At 35.3% G+C, this 17,858-nt stretch overlaps 1 protein-coding gene across 2 annotated transcripts in view; it reads right to left on the reverse strand.

Moving 5' to 3' along the window:
* Positions 1–2,717: 2,717 nt before the first annotated feature.
* LOC142345328 (uncharacterized) overlaps positions 2,718–17,858 on the reverse strand; it is a 66,735-nt gene continuing 51,594 nt past the window's right edge. For both annotated transcript variants that reach the window (XM_075397328.1, XM_075397329.1), the window contains exons 6-9: positions 16,571–16,733; positions 9,947–10,115; positions 9,215–9,390; positions 2,718–2,921 (exon numbers count right to left, since the gene is read on the reverse strand). In XM_075397328.1, the coding sequence (XP_075253443.1) occupies positions 2,834–2,921; positions 9,215–9,390; positions 9,947–10,115; positions 16,571–16,733 (596 nt within the window). In that variant the 3' untranslated portion in view covers positions 2,718–2,833. The remainder of the gene's footprint in view (positions 2,922–9,214; positions 9,391–9,946; positions 10,116–16,570; positions 16,734–17,858) is intronic.

The raw sequence follows: 17,858 nt of genomic DNA on the forward strand, positions 1-17,858 counted from the left end.
ACTGTTTTGGTTAAAAAGCAAATCAACTGTTGGATACCTACCAAAACTCTGTTATGCTCGATACCAGTCGGTTGTACTTTTATGGCGTGTTTTGTTTGTATGTTTTTTAATGGAGTCTGTATATCTGTACATAATGCAAGCGTTTTTGAAGGAAATAAATTGTAGATTTTTTGCTGAATTCAATGTATATAGTTTTGACATTTTCTTGACAATTACATATCAACTATTAAATGTAACTACTTTTTAACAACAACCTGTCTATAAGATAAGAAAATATATGGAAATTCTAACTTCTATGGTTTTACGCTTTGTGATGATAAAGCAACTGATCAGGACTTGGATATGGATATTCAAGACTGACCGGGGTGAAAGTCATGTGCAAGACTGACCGGGGTGAAAAGTGGCCTGATCATAGCTCTGAATCAGCGCTGATATTGAATTTGGAATCAGACTTGTCCAGAACTGATATTGTCTTGAGGTTAGGTCCGGGAGGACAAATTATTTTTGTTACTGCTTATGCAATTTTGTTTGTTTTTGCAGCTCAACAATTTCATCCTTTGCTTTTCAAAATTTAGCTGAAATGCTTATATTTCACGTGCAGCCTTTACTATTTTAATTACGCTCCAAAAAATTGTCGTAAAAGACACTCTATCAAAATACTACTCTAGGAGTTTTAAAAAAGGACGATAGTTGTTGCTTCTAATGCAGGCACTTTTTGGGCTCCTTTTACAGCCTTAAGGGGTATAGAGCTAGGGCTACTTATTTCCGCGCGCGAAGTTGACTTACCTATTTCTGTTCGACTATCCGACTCTGGAAAACACTGAAGATAAACTCCAATTATAACGCTAGTAATAATATACAGCACTGGAGTCAATGGTATGCACATAATGTATATGACTTATAGACGGACTGAAATAAAAATTGCATGCTTTATTTAAAAGACAATTGAGTCTTCTCAATCTCTGTTTATTGGAGAATATTAGAGAAAACACATTCTGTACTTTCCTCTCCGGCATCCTTCGGGGCTTTGAGCTTCATTCGATATTTAAAATGCAGCTAAATATATGTTGAATGTGTTGGTCTGAAAGTCTATAATTTAAGAGGTAATCACCGTTCTATAGCAATTTGAGAAATTTTATCGTTTATGCAGCAGCATGGTTGCTCTTCTTGATTGAAGTAGTGAGCTTTTAGCTGTAAGCTGCGTTTATCAAGAGATTAGGTACAGTTGAAAATTTAATAACTAGTAAAGCCATATTGTGAACTCTAAGGAAATTTTATAACTTAATTCCCGCTGGATTTTGTCTGTTTATGTTGTATTGAAGGAAATGTCACCAAAAAAATAAGTAATTGCATTTTACAAAGATACAGAGCACCAAAACAATCCAAACTCTTTGCGTTGTAAGAAAAAGAGAGTGCCCAACTGATAGAGTTTGTGAGGCTGATGAGGGATGTTAAGAATGAATAAAAATTTCGTTTGTTCCCTACATTTTTGGTGTTGGTGAACGTGAAAATATTCGTTTAGTTTGAAAAAAGGATAATTGCAAAATCAATACAACTTATCAGTGTACCAGATAAAATCAGGGGCACGTTTTTTCTTTTGTTCTTGAAGCCCAAGTTCACAACTAAGGCCCTCAATAGAAAATTCAGCTGGGTTTTTTAGGTACTTTTAGTTGGAAGTTTTCACTGTTTTGCTTTTAAAGTAAACCATTACTTGGATACCTACAAAAATGCTCTGGTATGCTCTGAACGTCAGCGGGTTCTACTTGAACAGTCAGTTGTGTTTCAGATTTTCAGAAAATGGAGTCTATGTCACTGTACAGAATTCCAGCGTTTTTATAGGAAATTTTTACAACTGTATATAACTGAATCTCTCAGATGTAGTTTTGACGGCTCCTTGACCACTATATAGCAATGCATTGAATATATTTACTTTATAACTACAAATTCTCTAAGAATTTAATTTCGCACTTCTATGGTTTCATGTTTTACAAATTATTTTTGTGACGTTTTTACATACATCTTTTTGCTTTGTCTCTCTTTTTCTCAGAAAGTTGTATGTATTCCATTTCTTCTATTCGCATATATTCCATGTTCTTTGATTTGCAACTTTTATGGTCAGTGAAAGCAAGGGTAATTCACTATTAGTCTCTGCTATCGTCTCGCGGATATTAAATCTTAGGTTTTCATTTGGTTTTCAATTAGTTTTAGCTACCGAAAAACTTAAAAAATGCAGAATTGAACAGCTTGCTCGATTTCTGCAAGATTCATGCAGGATTCTTGCAAGATATTGACACCGGGCTAAAAATCATTCCATGGATTTCTGTTTTGTAGCTTGTTTAACAAATAATAGGTTGCTTCAAAGTTGTTTTCTAGAACATCCCGGGTTACTACTTCTTAGTACTCACACAAGGATTATATATGATGTCTTACAAATCATACGCTTTTTCTTAATACGATCCTTGTATGATTGCTAGGAATTAATCAATGGTTCTGTATGATTACCAGGACATCATATATGATCCTTCTACGACAACCAGGATATCATAAAAAGTTAAAAACAATTGTACCCTGATTTATTTTTTTTGCCTAGATTGGTATCTTCTAAGATTCTCGCAAGAATAGCGCAATTTTTGAATCCACTCATCACTAGGGTAGGTGTTATTTCTGTCAATCACACAACTCTTCAGTGCTTAAGGAGGTTAAAACAAATTTGGTCCTGTAAAATTTCACTTTGGTGATCAATTGATCGCTGAATTAATAAAGTAAATGATTAACGCAAAGTTTTTCATTATTGACAAAAGATCGTTTGTATAAACTGTTATTTGTATTTCGCTCAATCTAATATCCCGTCATATTGTAGATCTGCTGTGTTAAGTGCATCTCTTAGGCCATGTCCCGCGTGTGAGAAATTGTAGGGCCACCTACAACATAGGGTAAAATATGAAACAATTTTCAACCCACTCTAAAATTTTTCACGCCAAGATTTTACTGCTTTTGTAATCAAAGATTCCTTCTGACTGAAATATCAAATTTAAATTTTAATGAACTTGAGAAATGAACAATGTGCGGACACAAATTACAAAAAATGAATGCCGACAGAATTGGAAGTAAGAAACGACACAAAACAGGAATCCGACAACAATAAGTTACGTCACAGTTACTTGATTTTTGCCAATAAGCAGTCAGTCAGCATAAAAGATAAATTGTATTCTATTCTTAAAAAATGGATATAAATTTATGTACCCTGCCGGTTAAAAAATTATCTGCAATTGTATTCTCAAGGCAAAAATTGCAGGCGATTGAAAAATTTATGCACTTTTGTGTTAAAAAAAATTTAAAATAACATAACGAAACATACTAAGGTAAATAAAGAAAATTTTTATGGAGTGAGGATTGGGGGGACCAGGTGAGAGAGGGATGAAGTGTGGCTGTTGATATTCGGGGAGGGGTTGGGGGAATGTGGAAGGTGGGGGGGGGGGTTGGGTTGAGGGGGATGGGGTGAGGGGCGTGAAGTGGGGGGGGAGGTTGAACTCTAATAACCACTCTTTAAACCATAAAGTCATGCCTACAGAATAGTATTTTGGTGAATTGCCTACTTAGAGTATAGAAAGGCGAATGGCTCTAAAAGCCCTTAATATACTCCGGACGTTAACTGTTATCCCGTTTTGCGGACAAAAACGATCGCACAAAAAAAATTCGCGTGAAATCATTAAAACAAGTTGCATACAAAAGACCAAAGGACTAATATAATTGCTTCAAACTTCGTTTGAGAGGAATTAAAAGGAGTAGGGATGCAAATAGACTTTTGCAAAAAGAAACCATATAGAATATAGATACTACATGGCACCTGTCACAATTGAAACTTTCAATAATGTAACAAAATGCATAACGAATGATGACAAACCAACAACTGGAAGACGTCAGAGTCAGTAGGAAATATTGGTCCCAGACTGAAACCAACGAGGCATTTTATTTAAATACGCTTAATTGCAAATTCAATCAATAAAACAAAGCTATCAGATAGCCGGAAAGGAGCATTGGCACCTTGCATTTTGGGTTGAAACAAAAAAAGAACTTTTTTATAAGAGAAAAGGTACCTTTTCTGTTTGTGCCCCAGTACGTTATGCACCTCTCAGTTACAGAGCACGTGTCATTACATAGTAAAACATTATGTAAAAATATTGCACTAGCGTCTGGAGGTGCAAATAATATGCACCCACTAAGCTGGGGGCACAAACGGAACAGATCCAAGAAAAGTTAAAACTTAACAATGTTTTTGTAATGACAACAAATCACTCATTTGGTGCTAGTTTTAATTATGTCACACAACTACACTTAATTTGAATTCGCTCTTTTTACCTAGACATTGTTCACTAGAATAGGTAAAATTATTTGAAGGTATTCAGAACCTCCTTCAGTTGAACAAAGTGAGGACAAAATTCAATCTGACTTTTGCAAAATCAGAAGCGCTATCGAAAGGTAAAAAAAATAAAAAAACATAGCACTTTTACCGAATAAATAAGCAAAAAAAATTAAAAATTCAGAAATGAGTATTTCTCAGCCTTGTTTAAAAATATACCCGGCAGATTGCCGGAAAATAGAGGCCGTTGATTCCAATAAGCATGATTGGGATTGAAAGAATAGATATTAAAAAAAGATTTTGTACAAAAAAATTTTTTAAGTCCGATTTATTTTGATGGCATTTCGTAGTTCAACACACTTCTATTTCTTAGAGAGAGGCTAGAGGGGCTACTATCAATACCAATAAGCATTAGAGAGAGGTAACTAATACTTATAGGAACGACGTTCAAATAGTGGGCATCTAAAATTGGGCTTTATGAGTTTATCTCGTTTCTAATTCTGACTTCAATTCCTTATACTGACTTTGTTCTTTTTGAATTGCTTTGCTGAGCAACTGATGTTGAAAATCATTTTTAGCAGAATGAGAGAAGAGAGAAACTAACCCAGAGAAGTCAAAAAGATTTCACGCAAAATGTCGAAAAAGCGGCAAAATGATGTAAAGCGAAACATTTTTTTGTTCGACGAAGTAAAAAACATAGCAGGACACGTCCTGAAATACAATTCAAAGATTGGAATGAAAACTTCGAATTACTCTATTTGACCAGCAGATCAATTCAACGATGCCAGCCAAAACACAATGAAAATCATCACAAAAATTTGAGAAACAAACAATCTAACAAACTAAACAAATATATAATCATTGATAAAACTTTTAAGCTTTTACCCCTAAGGCAAAATTTGATCCCTTTAAATAAATCTATTTCAAAAATATGTTAAAAAGCGAATTTTGTTTCTGATATTGGTGCAGTATTATATCTGCAAGGCCAGAAAAAATTCATTGGCCCTTGAAGATCGATTAACTCGAAAATGACCAAAAAATAAAAAAATAATAAAATCAATTGCAAACTTTAAACTAAATAGGTTTCCTGGCACCTGAGAAAGGACAAATATCAAAAATTGACAAACATTAGTAAGAAACTTCAAAAAAAATGCAGATATAATAAAAAAAATGCAAAATTCGAGACATTAAAAATTTTAAAACCACTCAATTTTTGCTAGAAACTATATCGTACCCTATTATCCAACCTTAAAGGAGATTCCCTGGCCACTGAAGCTGGAAAAACGCAAAAAATGAAAAAGAATTAAAAAAAACCTGAAAAAAAATTGCAAAAACTACTATCATTTTGTGTGTTTGTGTTTGTAGTACCAAAAATACCAAAATATAGCTCATAAAATGGTCATAACAGGTACTTTTGTCTCTCAAAAGGCCTCCATCAGCTTTTAAAAACTTCAACCTGAGACTAATCAAGTAAAAAACTTAAAAAAATTACAAAAAACATGAAAAAATGCACCATTTTGAGCACAAAACTCCTAAAAATGACCTTTTAACCTTGAATTGAGGCCATCCCAGCAGCTGCAACACTCTAAGCACCTGAAGGAATACTAACGTCCACTTTGGGCCTCTAATGAAACTTAATGCCCGCTGGGCTTTACCTGTTTATCCCGTTTTGAAAGATCAAAGTCATTGAAAAATGTGTGAACACATCTTAAAAAAAACACAGCGCCCCAATACAATTCAAAATCTTTGAATTGTACAAAAAATAGGAGCGCTTTAATAGCCGGCTGAGAAGATGAGGGCGGCTATTAATAAGAAACATAACCGACTAAACGTCGGAAGAATTGCTCTCGAACGACTAGTGGGCATGAATTGCAATGAATTGCAGTCTGCTTCAGTCGGGGGAGCCTAAATGGGACTAAGAAATTCAATAATGGTCTTCAAATAACAACATTAGAGGTTAAAATATACCACTCTTAAGATTTAAAGTAAAAAAAATGGTACCAGTTACGGCGCACTTTTCATTTGACTTTTAGCATTAAATTGACGCCAATTGAGTTCAGCTGCTTGAAATTGTGATTGAGAGAGAATTTTTGATCAAGCGAAACGCAAAAGTTCAAGGGCGTAAAATTCACCCGAAAAGTCAGAAATTTCAAGCAAAAATTTTGCATAAAAAAGAAACACGTTTACAATAATTGCTATGAATATCGTTCAAGAGCAATTAGTAACATTCGTTCCAATTTACGTGGAAAGGTCAAAAAGTTCGTTTAATCTAATTTTAAATAAGTATTTCTTCCATAGATATCAAATGACGCTGCTTTTGGCTTTGCATTTTTACCTTTTCTAAACGACTGTTGGCCAAAAACGATTCGATTTTAACGTCAATAACATCAGACAAAAACCAGTAACGGAGCATCAAAAAAACCTTGCCGTCTGTCTCGCTTGTTTAATTTGGACGTTAACGCTTATATGTGGATAAGATTATTAATGTTAATTTGTACGTTTTGGAGCTCATACGTTTTCGCTGATAATTTGCTGTGTTATCCTATGTTTTATGATAGAAAAATGAATTGAAATTCTGAAGCTAAAATTATCTCAAAAAATTGCCCTCAAAATCAAAAAACATTTAATTTTCTCCTGGTTGAACTCATTTGTTATTAGTTATATGAACTCCTAAATTAATGCAAACTTTTCTAATTTCGTCTTTTTTATGTCTATACAAAATTTTAGCAGTCCGGCTGAAAAACCTGATTTGACGAGCAAACAAGATACAAAAACTCAAAAACGAAAATAAAATCTTGTAAAATTGCGAAAAATATTCAAAATTATTGAAAAATTAATTACTGCCTGACGAAATGCTCTCGAATGACTGATGTAAGGGGGTTTTGCCATTGACTAGCTACAGTTTAGGAAGGAGAGCTTTAGCAAGTTTTAGTTGCAAGTTTTCGTGCATCTGAAGACCTTAAAAGAAAAATTAAGCTTGTAAAATAACTCAATTAATCCAAGCGCAAGCTTTAGAAACCTTCATGACCCATTGAAGGTCAACAACAAAAGGCAAATGAAAGAATACGTTGAAAACGTCATCAAATTGCAAAATTTATCTGACATTATTCCGTTGAATTTCGTAATACCAATACGTAAACCCCAAAAAGAGCAAACATGAAAAAAAATCTACATTGTAAAAATTCTTTATTAGGTGTAACCGGCATCATTTTTAACCCCATTAACACAAAAACATAGAAAAAATTAGAATGCTGATATGATATATTTCGCGATTCAGTCAAAATTGCGAAAATGAACTGATATGACTGGCGTCATATGAAGGTAAAAACACACTTGAAAACAAAATTTAAAAAATTACAGGATAAGTCTTGACCTACAATTAAGAAAAAAGTTATTAATTAAACAAATACGAAGACCTAGAATAGACTACGAATGGATTGGAAAAACATTTAGAGATAATCCAATTAAAAAATCAGTAAACAGTAAAAATCTAAGTAATATTTCCGGATGTGAACAAAAAAAACCACTAGAGAGAGCGTAATTTTTTATACACCGTTTTCTCACTGTATTTTCAAAATGAGAGTAAAAATGTTTACGTTCTTCCACTCGTTGGTTTGCTCCACTTCCTGTTTCAGCGTGATCGAAATCACTTCTTCAATTTGACTTCAGAAATCACGAAAATGTTTAAACAGTTCTTAAAAAAGCGCCCCAATCCAATTCCCAATATTTGAATTGTGATGAAAATTCTTGGAATTGGGAGTATTCTTTGAATTGTAAAAACAAAAAGAAGGGCAGTAATAGTCAAAGCTATGGCTTTGCGGCTATTAAAACAAAAGGTGTAGGGGGGTCAAATTCCTGAGAACCGCCCTTCACACCATGAGTATACGTCTCCAAAACAGTTTCTGTGAATCGCATACTTGGAGACTGTTAAGCTGAAAGGCTCCGAGAGAAATTAATGCCCTCTTGGCGCTACCTGTTTTTCCCGTTTTCAAGGACGAAAAGTCAAATGGGTCAAATGAAAAATCGATCAAGTGAAAAATTGCATAAAAACAACAGAGGACTAATATAATTGCTCCAAACTTTGTTTGAAGGCAATTAAAAAGTAGTTAAAAAATTAGATAGTGATAAAAACTAGCGTCTAAATCGTAGATACTTCAGGTGTTAAAGTTATGAAAAAAATATACTTGTAGTATTAAAAAAATAGAAACATACCCGGCAGATTGCCGGAAAATAGCCGCCGTTGATTCCAATAAGCTTGATTGGGATTGAAAGAATAGAAAATATTGAAAAAAAAAGATTTTTGTACAAAAACATTTTTTAAGTCCGATTTATTTTGATGCCATTTCTTAGTTTTACATACTTCTGTTTCTTAGAGAGAGGCTACAGGGGCTGCTATCAATACCAATAAGCATTAGAGAGAGGTAACTAATACTTATAGGAACGACGTTCAAATAGTGGGCATCTAAAATTGGGCTTTATGAGTTTATCCCGTTTCTATTTCTGACTTCAATTTTTTATACTGACTCTGTTCATTTTGAATTGCTTTGCTGAGCAACTGATGTTGAAAATAATTTATAGGAGAATGAGAGAAGAGAGAAACTAACCCAGAGAAGTCAAAAAGGTTTCACGCAAAATGTCGAAAAAGCGGCAAAATGGTAAAGCGAAAAAAAGTTCGACGAAGTAAAAAAAAATTAGTAGCGCTATAATAGCTGGCTGAGGAGATGAGGGCGGCTATTAAAAAGGTGAGAGGAGAACACTTGGTTACTGAAAGAAATCTCCTTTAGGACACGAGAAGCAAGTAGCGCCAAAAAAACACAATCATCGTCAGGAATGGATCTTTTGGGTTTGGCTAACCTGTGTTGAGTCAATATTCCCTGACTGTCGAGTAGTACGAGTGTCGGTCCCTGAGGATCAAGTGAGAAATCAGTGAGCATGTATCTGAACACACTAATTCCACCCTCTGTCTCCAGCACTGCGTCGGCTTTGAACGGCACTAATGTCTCACTGCACTGCCTTGCCTTGTCCATCACCTTCAAAATTGTTTCAAACTTGTTAGAAGGTCGAAAATACAACCAGACGTAAATTTGCACGCGATCAGCTTGATAGGGTTGCTAGAGTGAAATTCACGTGTGCGGCGCAAATATAGCCAAAAAGACAAACCGAGGAAGGAGGAGAAAGGGGTGGTCATGTAAAGTACATCTTAGTTGTCATGTTAGGTGTAACCCCCCTCAGCCAAAAAAGAAACCCGTAAAAATATACAACAATGGGGCTGGAAAATACCAAGGGAGACAGGTTATTCCAACTTGTATACTTTTTAGTACATGACAGGTTCTAGGAAATATTATGCAAAAACTGAAAAACGAGTAAATATCGTTAAAATTGGGTGCTGATTCTAGGAGATACAGATGAACAACCTTAAAGATTTGGCAAAGATCAATTTAACAGACTGCGGTAAGAGACAGATTGACAAATTACTAAAAAAATCACATAAATCATATATGACATAGTGTTATTACTTTGCTAAGAATCATATATGACCAGCATAATTTCGGGGAATTTGTATGATGAGTTCCCCGGATGACTTACATTGAAGTGAATTTGTAGTGTTTTGTCCAGCTGCGCAACAACTGCAAACTTAGCTTTGGATGCTAACTTGTAACTGCAGAAAGGAGTCACTGCTATGAACTTGGCCTCTTTTGTCAGAACATGAGGTGATTGGGGCACTTTTTTGTTCATCCAAAAGTAGTACACCTTCCTGTACAAATATCCAAAACATAGTTTTGTGATTGAATCCAGAATAGGCCGCTGAAATCTGGTGTGAAAATATGCCCAAATTTAGAATACTTTTTGAGGTTTCTGCTGATATCACCATGAAAAGCTTTGTTGTTTTTTTTCTTTACAACTATAACAATTCGTGATTTTCTTGTGGTGGTCATGGCAACCCGTGGGAAAAAGAGAGGATTCAGCAAATTTCTTACTGCAAAGGAACGGATACAAGAAGTGAGTGTGAAATTTGACGTTTTTGGGTTGAAATGTTTGGTCCTTGGAAGAAAAAAGATTCTTTCACTTAAGACCCCACAAAAATATAGCCCGTATTGTGGCATTTCTTTTTTACAGTAATCGGGTTCTATAACTATTATCACCATTAATAATAACTATGATTAATAAAAGTATTGATAGTTGAAGCAACCCGATTGCTGTAAAAAATACCACAATGGGGGCTATAATTTCAAGGGGGTTTATAATGGGAAAGAAACATTTTTTCTTCCGAGGACCAAACATTTTAACCCGAAAAAGGTCAAACTTCACACTCACTTTGTATCAGGGATTTGGAAAAATTGATTGCAATTAATTGGCTAGAGAAAAAAGGTTACAATCTATTGGAGCACAGAAAAGAACTTAGAAAATATCTTAGAGCTTAGAAACTTAACTTATGATGATAAACTCAGCAAGAAAACAAACTTATCATATTTATAACGACAACTGCAGCTCACAATTTAGAAAATGAATGCAAATCGGTTAAGTTCTGTATGTTTTTCAAATATTGATATTTATGTAATAATATTGAATAGGAAATGCAACTTTGTGAACCATCCCAGGTGAAGTAAATTTTGCATGTAATAATGAAATGACGCCCACTCATACGCCCCAAACTAACCTGATTTTTGATACATTAACCTTTTAACAAATGTACACTTTAAATGTTATTTTTATCTTTTAGACTATATATACGACTGATTTTTGCTAAAATTTTCACAATTTTCTTCTCTTTTGAATCTCCTAAAATTAATTCTTATTCTCTCAAATATCTTTAGAGCTTTAACAGCTTCAATCTCTAACGTGCCAAAACTCGTCCCGCCTCATCGGGGTTGTTGCGCTACAGTGTTCGTAATCCTGCTAACAGGTTATGGGCCCAGCCATCAGACCGTTGACAAGCTAATAGAGTTTTGGTTGAGATTGTACTGTCAGTGTTGGCAGTTTTAGCTCTTCTAGATTGACGAGAGTTTTAAGATAAAAATTTTGAGATTTCCCTCGTAAATAAAAGCTAAATCAGAAATTGTGAAAGAAAAGTTGAAGTTTAAACTTCATAATGGAACCATCAAACAATAATTTGAAGTGGATGACGTTTAGCGGGTTGGCTGAGGACTACCCAACATGGAGAACTCGTTTCTCTGCCTTTGCACAAACCAAGGGCCTCTTCGAAACGCTCACAGACACAGTTGAGCTACCTGACAGGCCGGCATCACTGAGGGAAGATGCCAATGATGCGCAAAGGCGAGAACACGAGGCAGAGACTCAAGCAAGAGCTACAGCTGTACAGGAAGATGAGAGCCGCAAAAAATTAGATTTGGTCCTACCTGGCAATGACGCTATATGCCAGCAGCCTCATGCTCATCCGAAACGACTGTTTGAACAGTAAGGGTCTCGGAGATGGCCAGAAAGCGTGGCAACTTCTCCAGCAACGCTTCAGAAGCGACGAGACAACCACAGTCATCAGTCTGATGAGGCAGTTCGCCAGACTACAACTTTGAGAGGACTAAGCCATCCACCAGTACTTCATCAGAGCGCAAGAACTGGTCACTCGATTGCATCATGTTGGTGAGGAGCTTTCTGAGACGCTGTTTAATGCAATGGTATTGAACGGACTTCCACAACGATACGAGCATTTTGTGGTGCAGGAGAGCTTCAATCCTGCAGAGAACTTTCTGGAACTGAGGAAGCGTCTCACCAACTTTGAGGAGAGCCGCAGACAGAAAGATGATGTAGAGGAGGATCAGCACGTTGCCATGTCAGCAAAGAATGCTTCTCATCAAATTGGTATACACTCTTCATTCATATCACATCCTAGGAAGAATTTTTCTAAGCCTAGTAAATCCAAAGGCCCTAGATTGTGTTTTGTATGTAACAAACCTGAACATTTAGCAGCTAGTTGTTACAAAAAAGACAACGCTGTATGCAGTATATGCAAGGCTAAGGGCCAACTAGCAAGTGCATGTAAACATCAACAAAAAAGTCCTCATAAAGGCTTAGCATCTAGTTTAAGCGCTGAGAGCTCATTTGAAGTTTCAAAAACTGATTTAGTAGTAGACTCAGGCAGTACTGATCACATGATGATAGATAAAACTTGGTTTAAAAATTATCAAAAACTAGAAACCACAGTTAACAATCCTGACGGAGGGAAAACAAAAGTTGAAGGAATAGGAGATGCAGATGTGGAAGCACGAGACACTAAAGGTGTGCTACATAAGTTGACTTTTGAAAAAATTCTGCATATACCAGAGTACAAAGCAATTTTAATTTCAGTTTCAAGTATAGTTCAAAAGCAACACGAATTATTTCACACAAAAACTAAGTCAGTTCTAAAACTCAGAAGCAAAGAAAGCTTCAGACTGATAAGAAGAGGCAAACTGTTCTTCTTACCATAAAGAAAAGAAAATAAGCACCACTTTTCAAACTTAAGTGGGGGCACGTGTCAAGCAAAACTTTGGCACAAAAGACTTGGACATTTGAACTTTAGAGATGTAGCAAATACAACAGACGAAGCTTCCCAAGCTTCAGATTTTTGTGAAACTTGTGCTTTGGGAAAAATTTCGAAAAAGCCTGTTCCAAAAATGAGCGATAACAAAGCAACTCAAAAACTAGAAGGAGTTTACTCTGACGTTATTGGACCAGTTAGTCCATCAAGTATAGGTGACAACAGATATGCAATTAGTTTCATAGACGAATTCAGTGGCTACGCAGCAGTAAAATTTATGAAATACAAAACGCAGGCATTGCAAACTTTCAAATACTATGTTGCACAATATGGCCGACCAAAAATTGTGAGAACTGATAATGGAACATAATACAAAAACAAAGCCTTTAAAAAATTTTGCATAAGCAAATAAATAGCTCGTGAGTTCACAGTTCCTGAAACACCAGAGCAAAATGGTCTTGCAGAACGTTTTAATATAACAGTAGTAGAGGCTGCAAGATGCCTCCTAATAGATTCAAAATTGCCAAAAAGCTATTGGGTTCGAGCTGTAGATACTGCATGTTATGCTAGAAATTTAGTTGTCAAAGACAAAAATACAGAATCAGCCTTCGAAAAACTTTATCGGTAGAAAACCAAGAAGAGACCATCTAAAAGTGTTTGGTTGTGTAGCCTATTCAAAAAATTGTGATGCCAGTAAGAAATCAAAGTTTGATCCAAAAGCAACAAAGTGCCTGTTCATTGGTTACTCTGATAACACAACAGCTTATTTGTTGCAAAACATAAAAACTAGGTCAATTTTCACTTCTAGAAGCGTTAGGTTCAATGAAAACAATCTACCAGGTTTTCATAATGAAACCGAAGATATAGACAATAGCTTTCTATATCTAGATTTAGACGAAGTAAGAGAAGAACTTCAGGATACAAGCACCTCAAGTGAGTTAAGTTTAGAGGTTGAATTAACTAAAACAGAGAGCGTTCAAGAAAGTGAAAACAATACGGAAACTGAAGTTGATCAAGAAATTAAAAAAAGAAAAACCCAGTCCTAGCGTCAAACCAAAATCCAAAATTAATGTAAAGTTTAATCCAAATGTTGCAGTGAAAAACATAGAAAGAAAGCCTTCAAAAAGTCCAGTACCTGTCAAAAACTCACAACAGAAGAAAGTAAAAACACCCTCAAGACTGCAAATGATAGGTAAACTATGTCAAATAGCAATTCCTTCAGGAGATCAAAAGACCTTCCAACTTTGGCACGATGAAATGAAAGGAATGAGAAAGGAAGCAGCTCAACATAGAAAACTTAAGCGAAGTGATAGGTCTAGAGCGCCTCCGGAACGTTTTGGTAAAAGTTATTCTCATGCTGTTCAAAGCACATTAAGAAAAGATTTCATCGAGCCTGAAAGCTTTGAAAACGCTATTAATTCTGAACAAAAAGACAAATGGCTTGAAGCAATGAAAACAGAGATAGAAAGTTTAAATGAAACTCAAACTTGGGACTTAGTTCCAAAAGAAAAAGGACAAAATATTATTTCTGGCCGATGGGTGTACAAAACTAAACATGATTCAAACGGAAATATCGATAAATTTAAAGCTCGTTATGTAGCAAAAGAGTTTAAACACATTGAGGGAATTGAATATTCGGATACTTTTGCTCCCACAAGCAAACTTGAAACCTTTAAAATTCTACTAGCTTTATCAGCTATCGAAAACTTCTTTTTAAAACAAATGGATGTAAAAGCAGCTGATTTGCATCCTTAAAATAGACAAAGAAGTCTATCTAGAGCAACCAAAAGGTTTTGAAAAGTTAGACAGCAATGGCAACAAGTTGGTTTGTAAGCTTAAAAAATCAATATATGGACTGAAGCAAGCAGCCAAAAATTGGTATCAGGAGCTTTCAAATTTTCTAATTCAGCAAGGTTTTGAGAGAGGTAAAACACAATTACTGTCCTTTTCGAAAAAACAACGAAGATGGCAAACTCTATGTTCTAACCTGGGTTGATGACTTAGTCATTGCAGGAAATAGTCAAACCTAGATCGACAAATTGAAAAGTTCACTAGAATCAAAGTTTAAAATGGACGACAGAGGAGGTCTTGAATGGTTTCTCGGAATGAGAATTCTGAAAACAGAAAAAAGAATATCTTTAGATCAAGAAAAGTACACTCAAAACATTTTAGAACAGTTCAATATGCAAGACTGCAAACCAAGCAAAACGCCAGCAGAAAAAAACCTAAAACTTGAAGTAGCTCAGGAAGATTCAGTATGAGCCGATTCACATGAGTTTGGATGTCTAGTAGGTTCATTACTTTACCTAGCTAAGCAAACTAGATCAGATATCATGTGGATCACAAATGTCTTATCACGCTTTTTCCCATCAACCAGCGACAGCACTCTAGTTGGCGAAACAGATGCAGACTGGAGTGGAGACGTGAATGATAGACGATCGACCACAGGATACTATTTCAAGCTGGGAGACAGTGGGGGATCTGTCAGTTGGCAAGTCAAGAAGCAACCGACGGTGTCACTCTCATCTTGTGAGGCAGAATACCAGGGTTTAGCTGCCGCGGTGCAAGAAGCCATCTTCTTGCGTGGTCTTCTCAGAGAACTTGGGTACGAACATTTTGAGCCCACAACCATTGGAGAGGACAACCAGAGTCGCATAAAGATTGCAACTAATCCGGTGCTTCACAAACGATCAAAGCACATCGACACAAAACATCATTTCATCCGAGAAAGAGTTAGTGACAACTCAATCAAATTAATCTACACGCCAACAGATGAAATGGCAGCAGATCTTCTGACAAAATCTTTGCCACAGCAGAAAGTAGAACAACATTGAGAACAACTATTGGGCGAGTCCAGATTCTTACCTAGCGGCAACAATCTGAGTGGGGGTATTGGAGCACAGAAAAGAATTTAGAAAATATCTTAGAGCTTAGATACTTAACTTACGTTGATAAACTCAGAAAGAAAACAAACTTACCAGATTTATAACTGCAGCTCACAATTTAGAAAATGAACGTAAATCAGTTTAGTTCTGTATGTTTGTCAAATATTGATATTTATCTACTAATATTGAATAGGAAATGCAACTTTGAGAACCATCCCAAGTGAAGTAAATTTTGCATGTAATAACGAAATGACGCCCACTCATACGCCCCAAAATCGCCTGATTTTTGATACATTATTCTTTTAACAAATGTACACTGTAAATATTATATTTATCTTTTAGACTATATATACGACTGATTTTTGCTAAAATCTTCACAATTTTCTTCTCTTTTGAATCTCCTAAAATTAATTCTTATTCTCTCAAATATCTTTTGAGCTTTAACAGCTTCAATCTCTAACGTGCCAAAACTCATCCCGCCTCATCGGGGTTGTTGCGCTACAGTGTTCGTAATCCTGCTAACACAATCAATTAGTTTAATTGGCAAAACGTAACAATCAATTATTGCAAAACTTGCAATTCTTGATCAATTAAAGTTCACGTTCTATCAATAATTGTTTTCTCAATTTTTTGTTAAATTTTAGTCTAGACTGTACCCAAAATTGTACGAATATGGTTATAATCTTGCAGACATTCATTTTTTTCATCACGAAAAATATTTCACCCTAAAATACTCATTTGTATCCGTTCATTTACAGTAGAAAAATCGCTGAATCCTCTTTTTTCCTCAAATATTCAGTTAATTCGGTCACACACTATTTTCATATTAAATTGGAACAGACAATTAACCTGTATGAGAAGAGAACATAGTTGTAGCTGTCAGTGTGGATGAAGTTATTTAGAGAGAATGTGAAGAGATGGTGTGATACTTCACTCCCATCACTCACTCTCAACACTTTCAAGTGACCATGGAATGACTCGTCAGTGTAACACGTCAAAATATGACCATCATCTGCAAACACAATCACATTGAGGCTCAACTAAAACTCTACAACTACTAAATGTTCATGGACAAGGAGAAAACCTCATTAAAATAACTAACTCAAAAATGCCACATACATGATCAAAACAAAATTGTTCCAAACCTCAATACAATTGGGGGACATAACATTTTCACCAGTCCTACTTCTTTTTTTCAGCCAATTTTGACTGATTGATAACTTTGAGTACAGATATAAACGTGGCATCAATAAAAAGAGCTTGAAAAACTGAAACGATTGGTCATAAAGCATTTATACTTTGTTTTGTCAAGGTATAAAGTAGCAGCATATTTGTGTTATTAGTGTTGCTGAATATAAAAACGTGAAGCAAATGTGAAGCTGAATATAAAAACAAAGGCTGCATTGTGATGCTATCTCTATACACGTCGGTTGTTAAACCGCAACTATTTTTGTAGAACAGAAAAACCTCAATTTATAACTGACGACTAAAATTGAAAGATTTATGTACGGTTTATTTTTCTTCCGGTTCAGATGAAATTAGAGAACGTTTCCCATGAGTCAGTAGTAGTGTATCATACAAAAAACATAAAAACAGCGGATTGAAGAAATCAGTATATCCGATATGAAAAATGGAAAATTAGTATTTAGCAATCTTCATAATATTCAAAAATTTGTGTAAAATGATTCTATCATTACGCCAAATGGTAGTAAAAACAATCTGCAACGAATGGTTCCAATGCGTATCTTGTTTCAATTGAAAAGAAAACAAAAAACTTTCAAAAAATGTAAGAAAAAGAAGTCGACTACCCGGAGGTTGGTGACCGAGCAAACCAGCAATAAATCAATCTAAAGACATTCTGTTTTTCTGGATGGCCAGTAATCTGTTCATCTATTCACAATATACATTGGCTAGTGTATATTTTGGAGTGAAATTTACTGCAAGAAAAATAATATGTTCAGCTTAACACCCGCCAACAAGGTTGCCTCATATGCGCTTCGAAACTTCCACATGGATAATTGTAACAATTAATTTGCTTAGCAAGTCATAACTACAGAGCTAAGCGGGCGTTGTGCTAATTACCTATAACCAATCTTAAGAAGAGAGAACGTGTGAAATACTACAGTAGCTACCAGTT

This window comes from Convolutriloba macropyga, chromosome 9 (assembly GCF_964194025.1).
Source record: "Convolutriloba macropyga chromosome 9, txConMacr16.3, whole genome shotgun sequence".
In the NCBI taxonomy this organism is placed as follows: Eukaryota; Metazoa; Xenacoelomorpha; order Acoela; family Convolutidae; genus Convolutriloba; species Convolutriloba macropyga.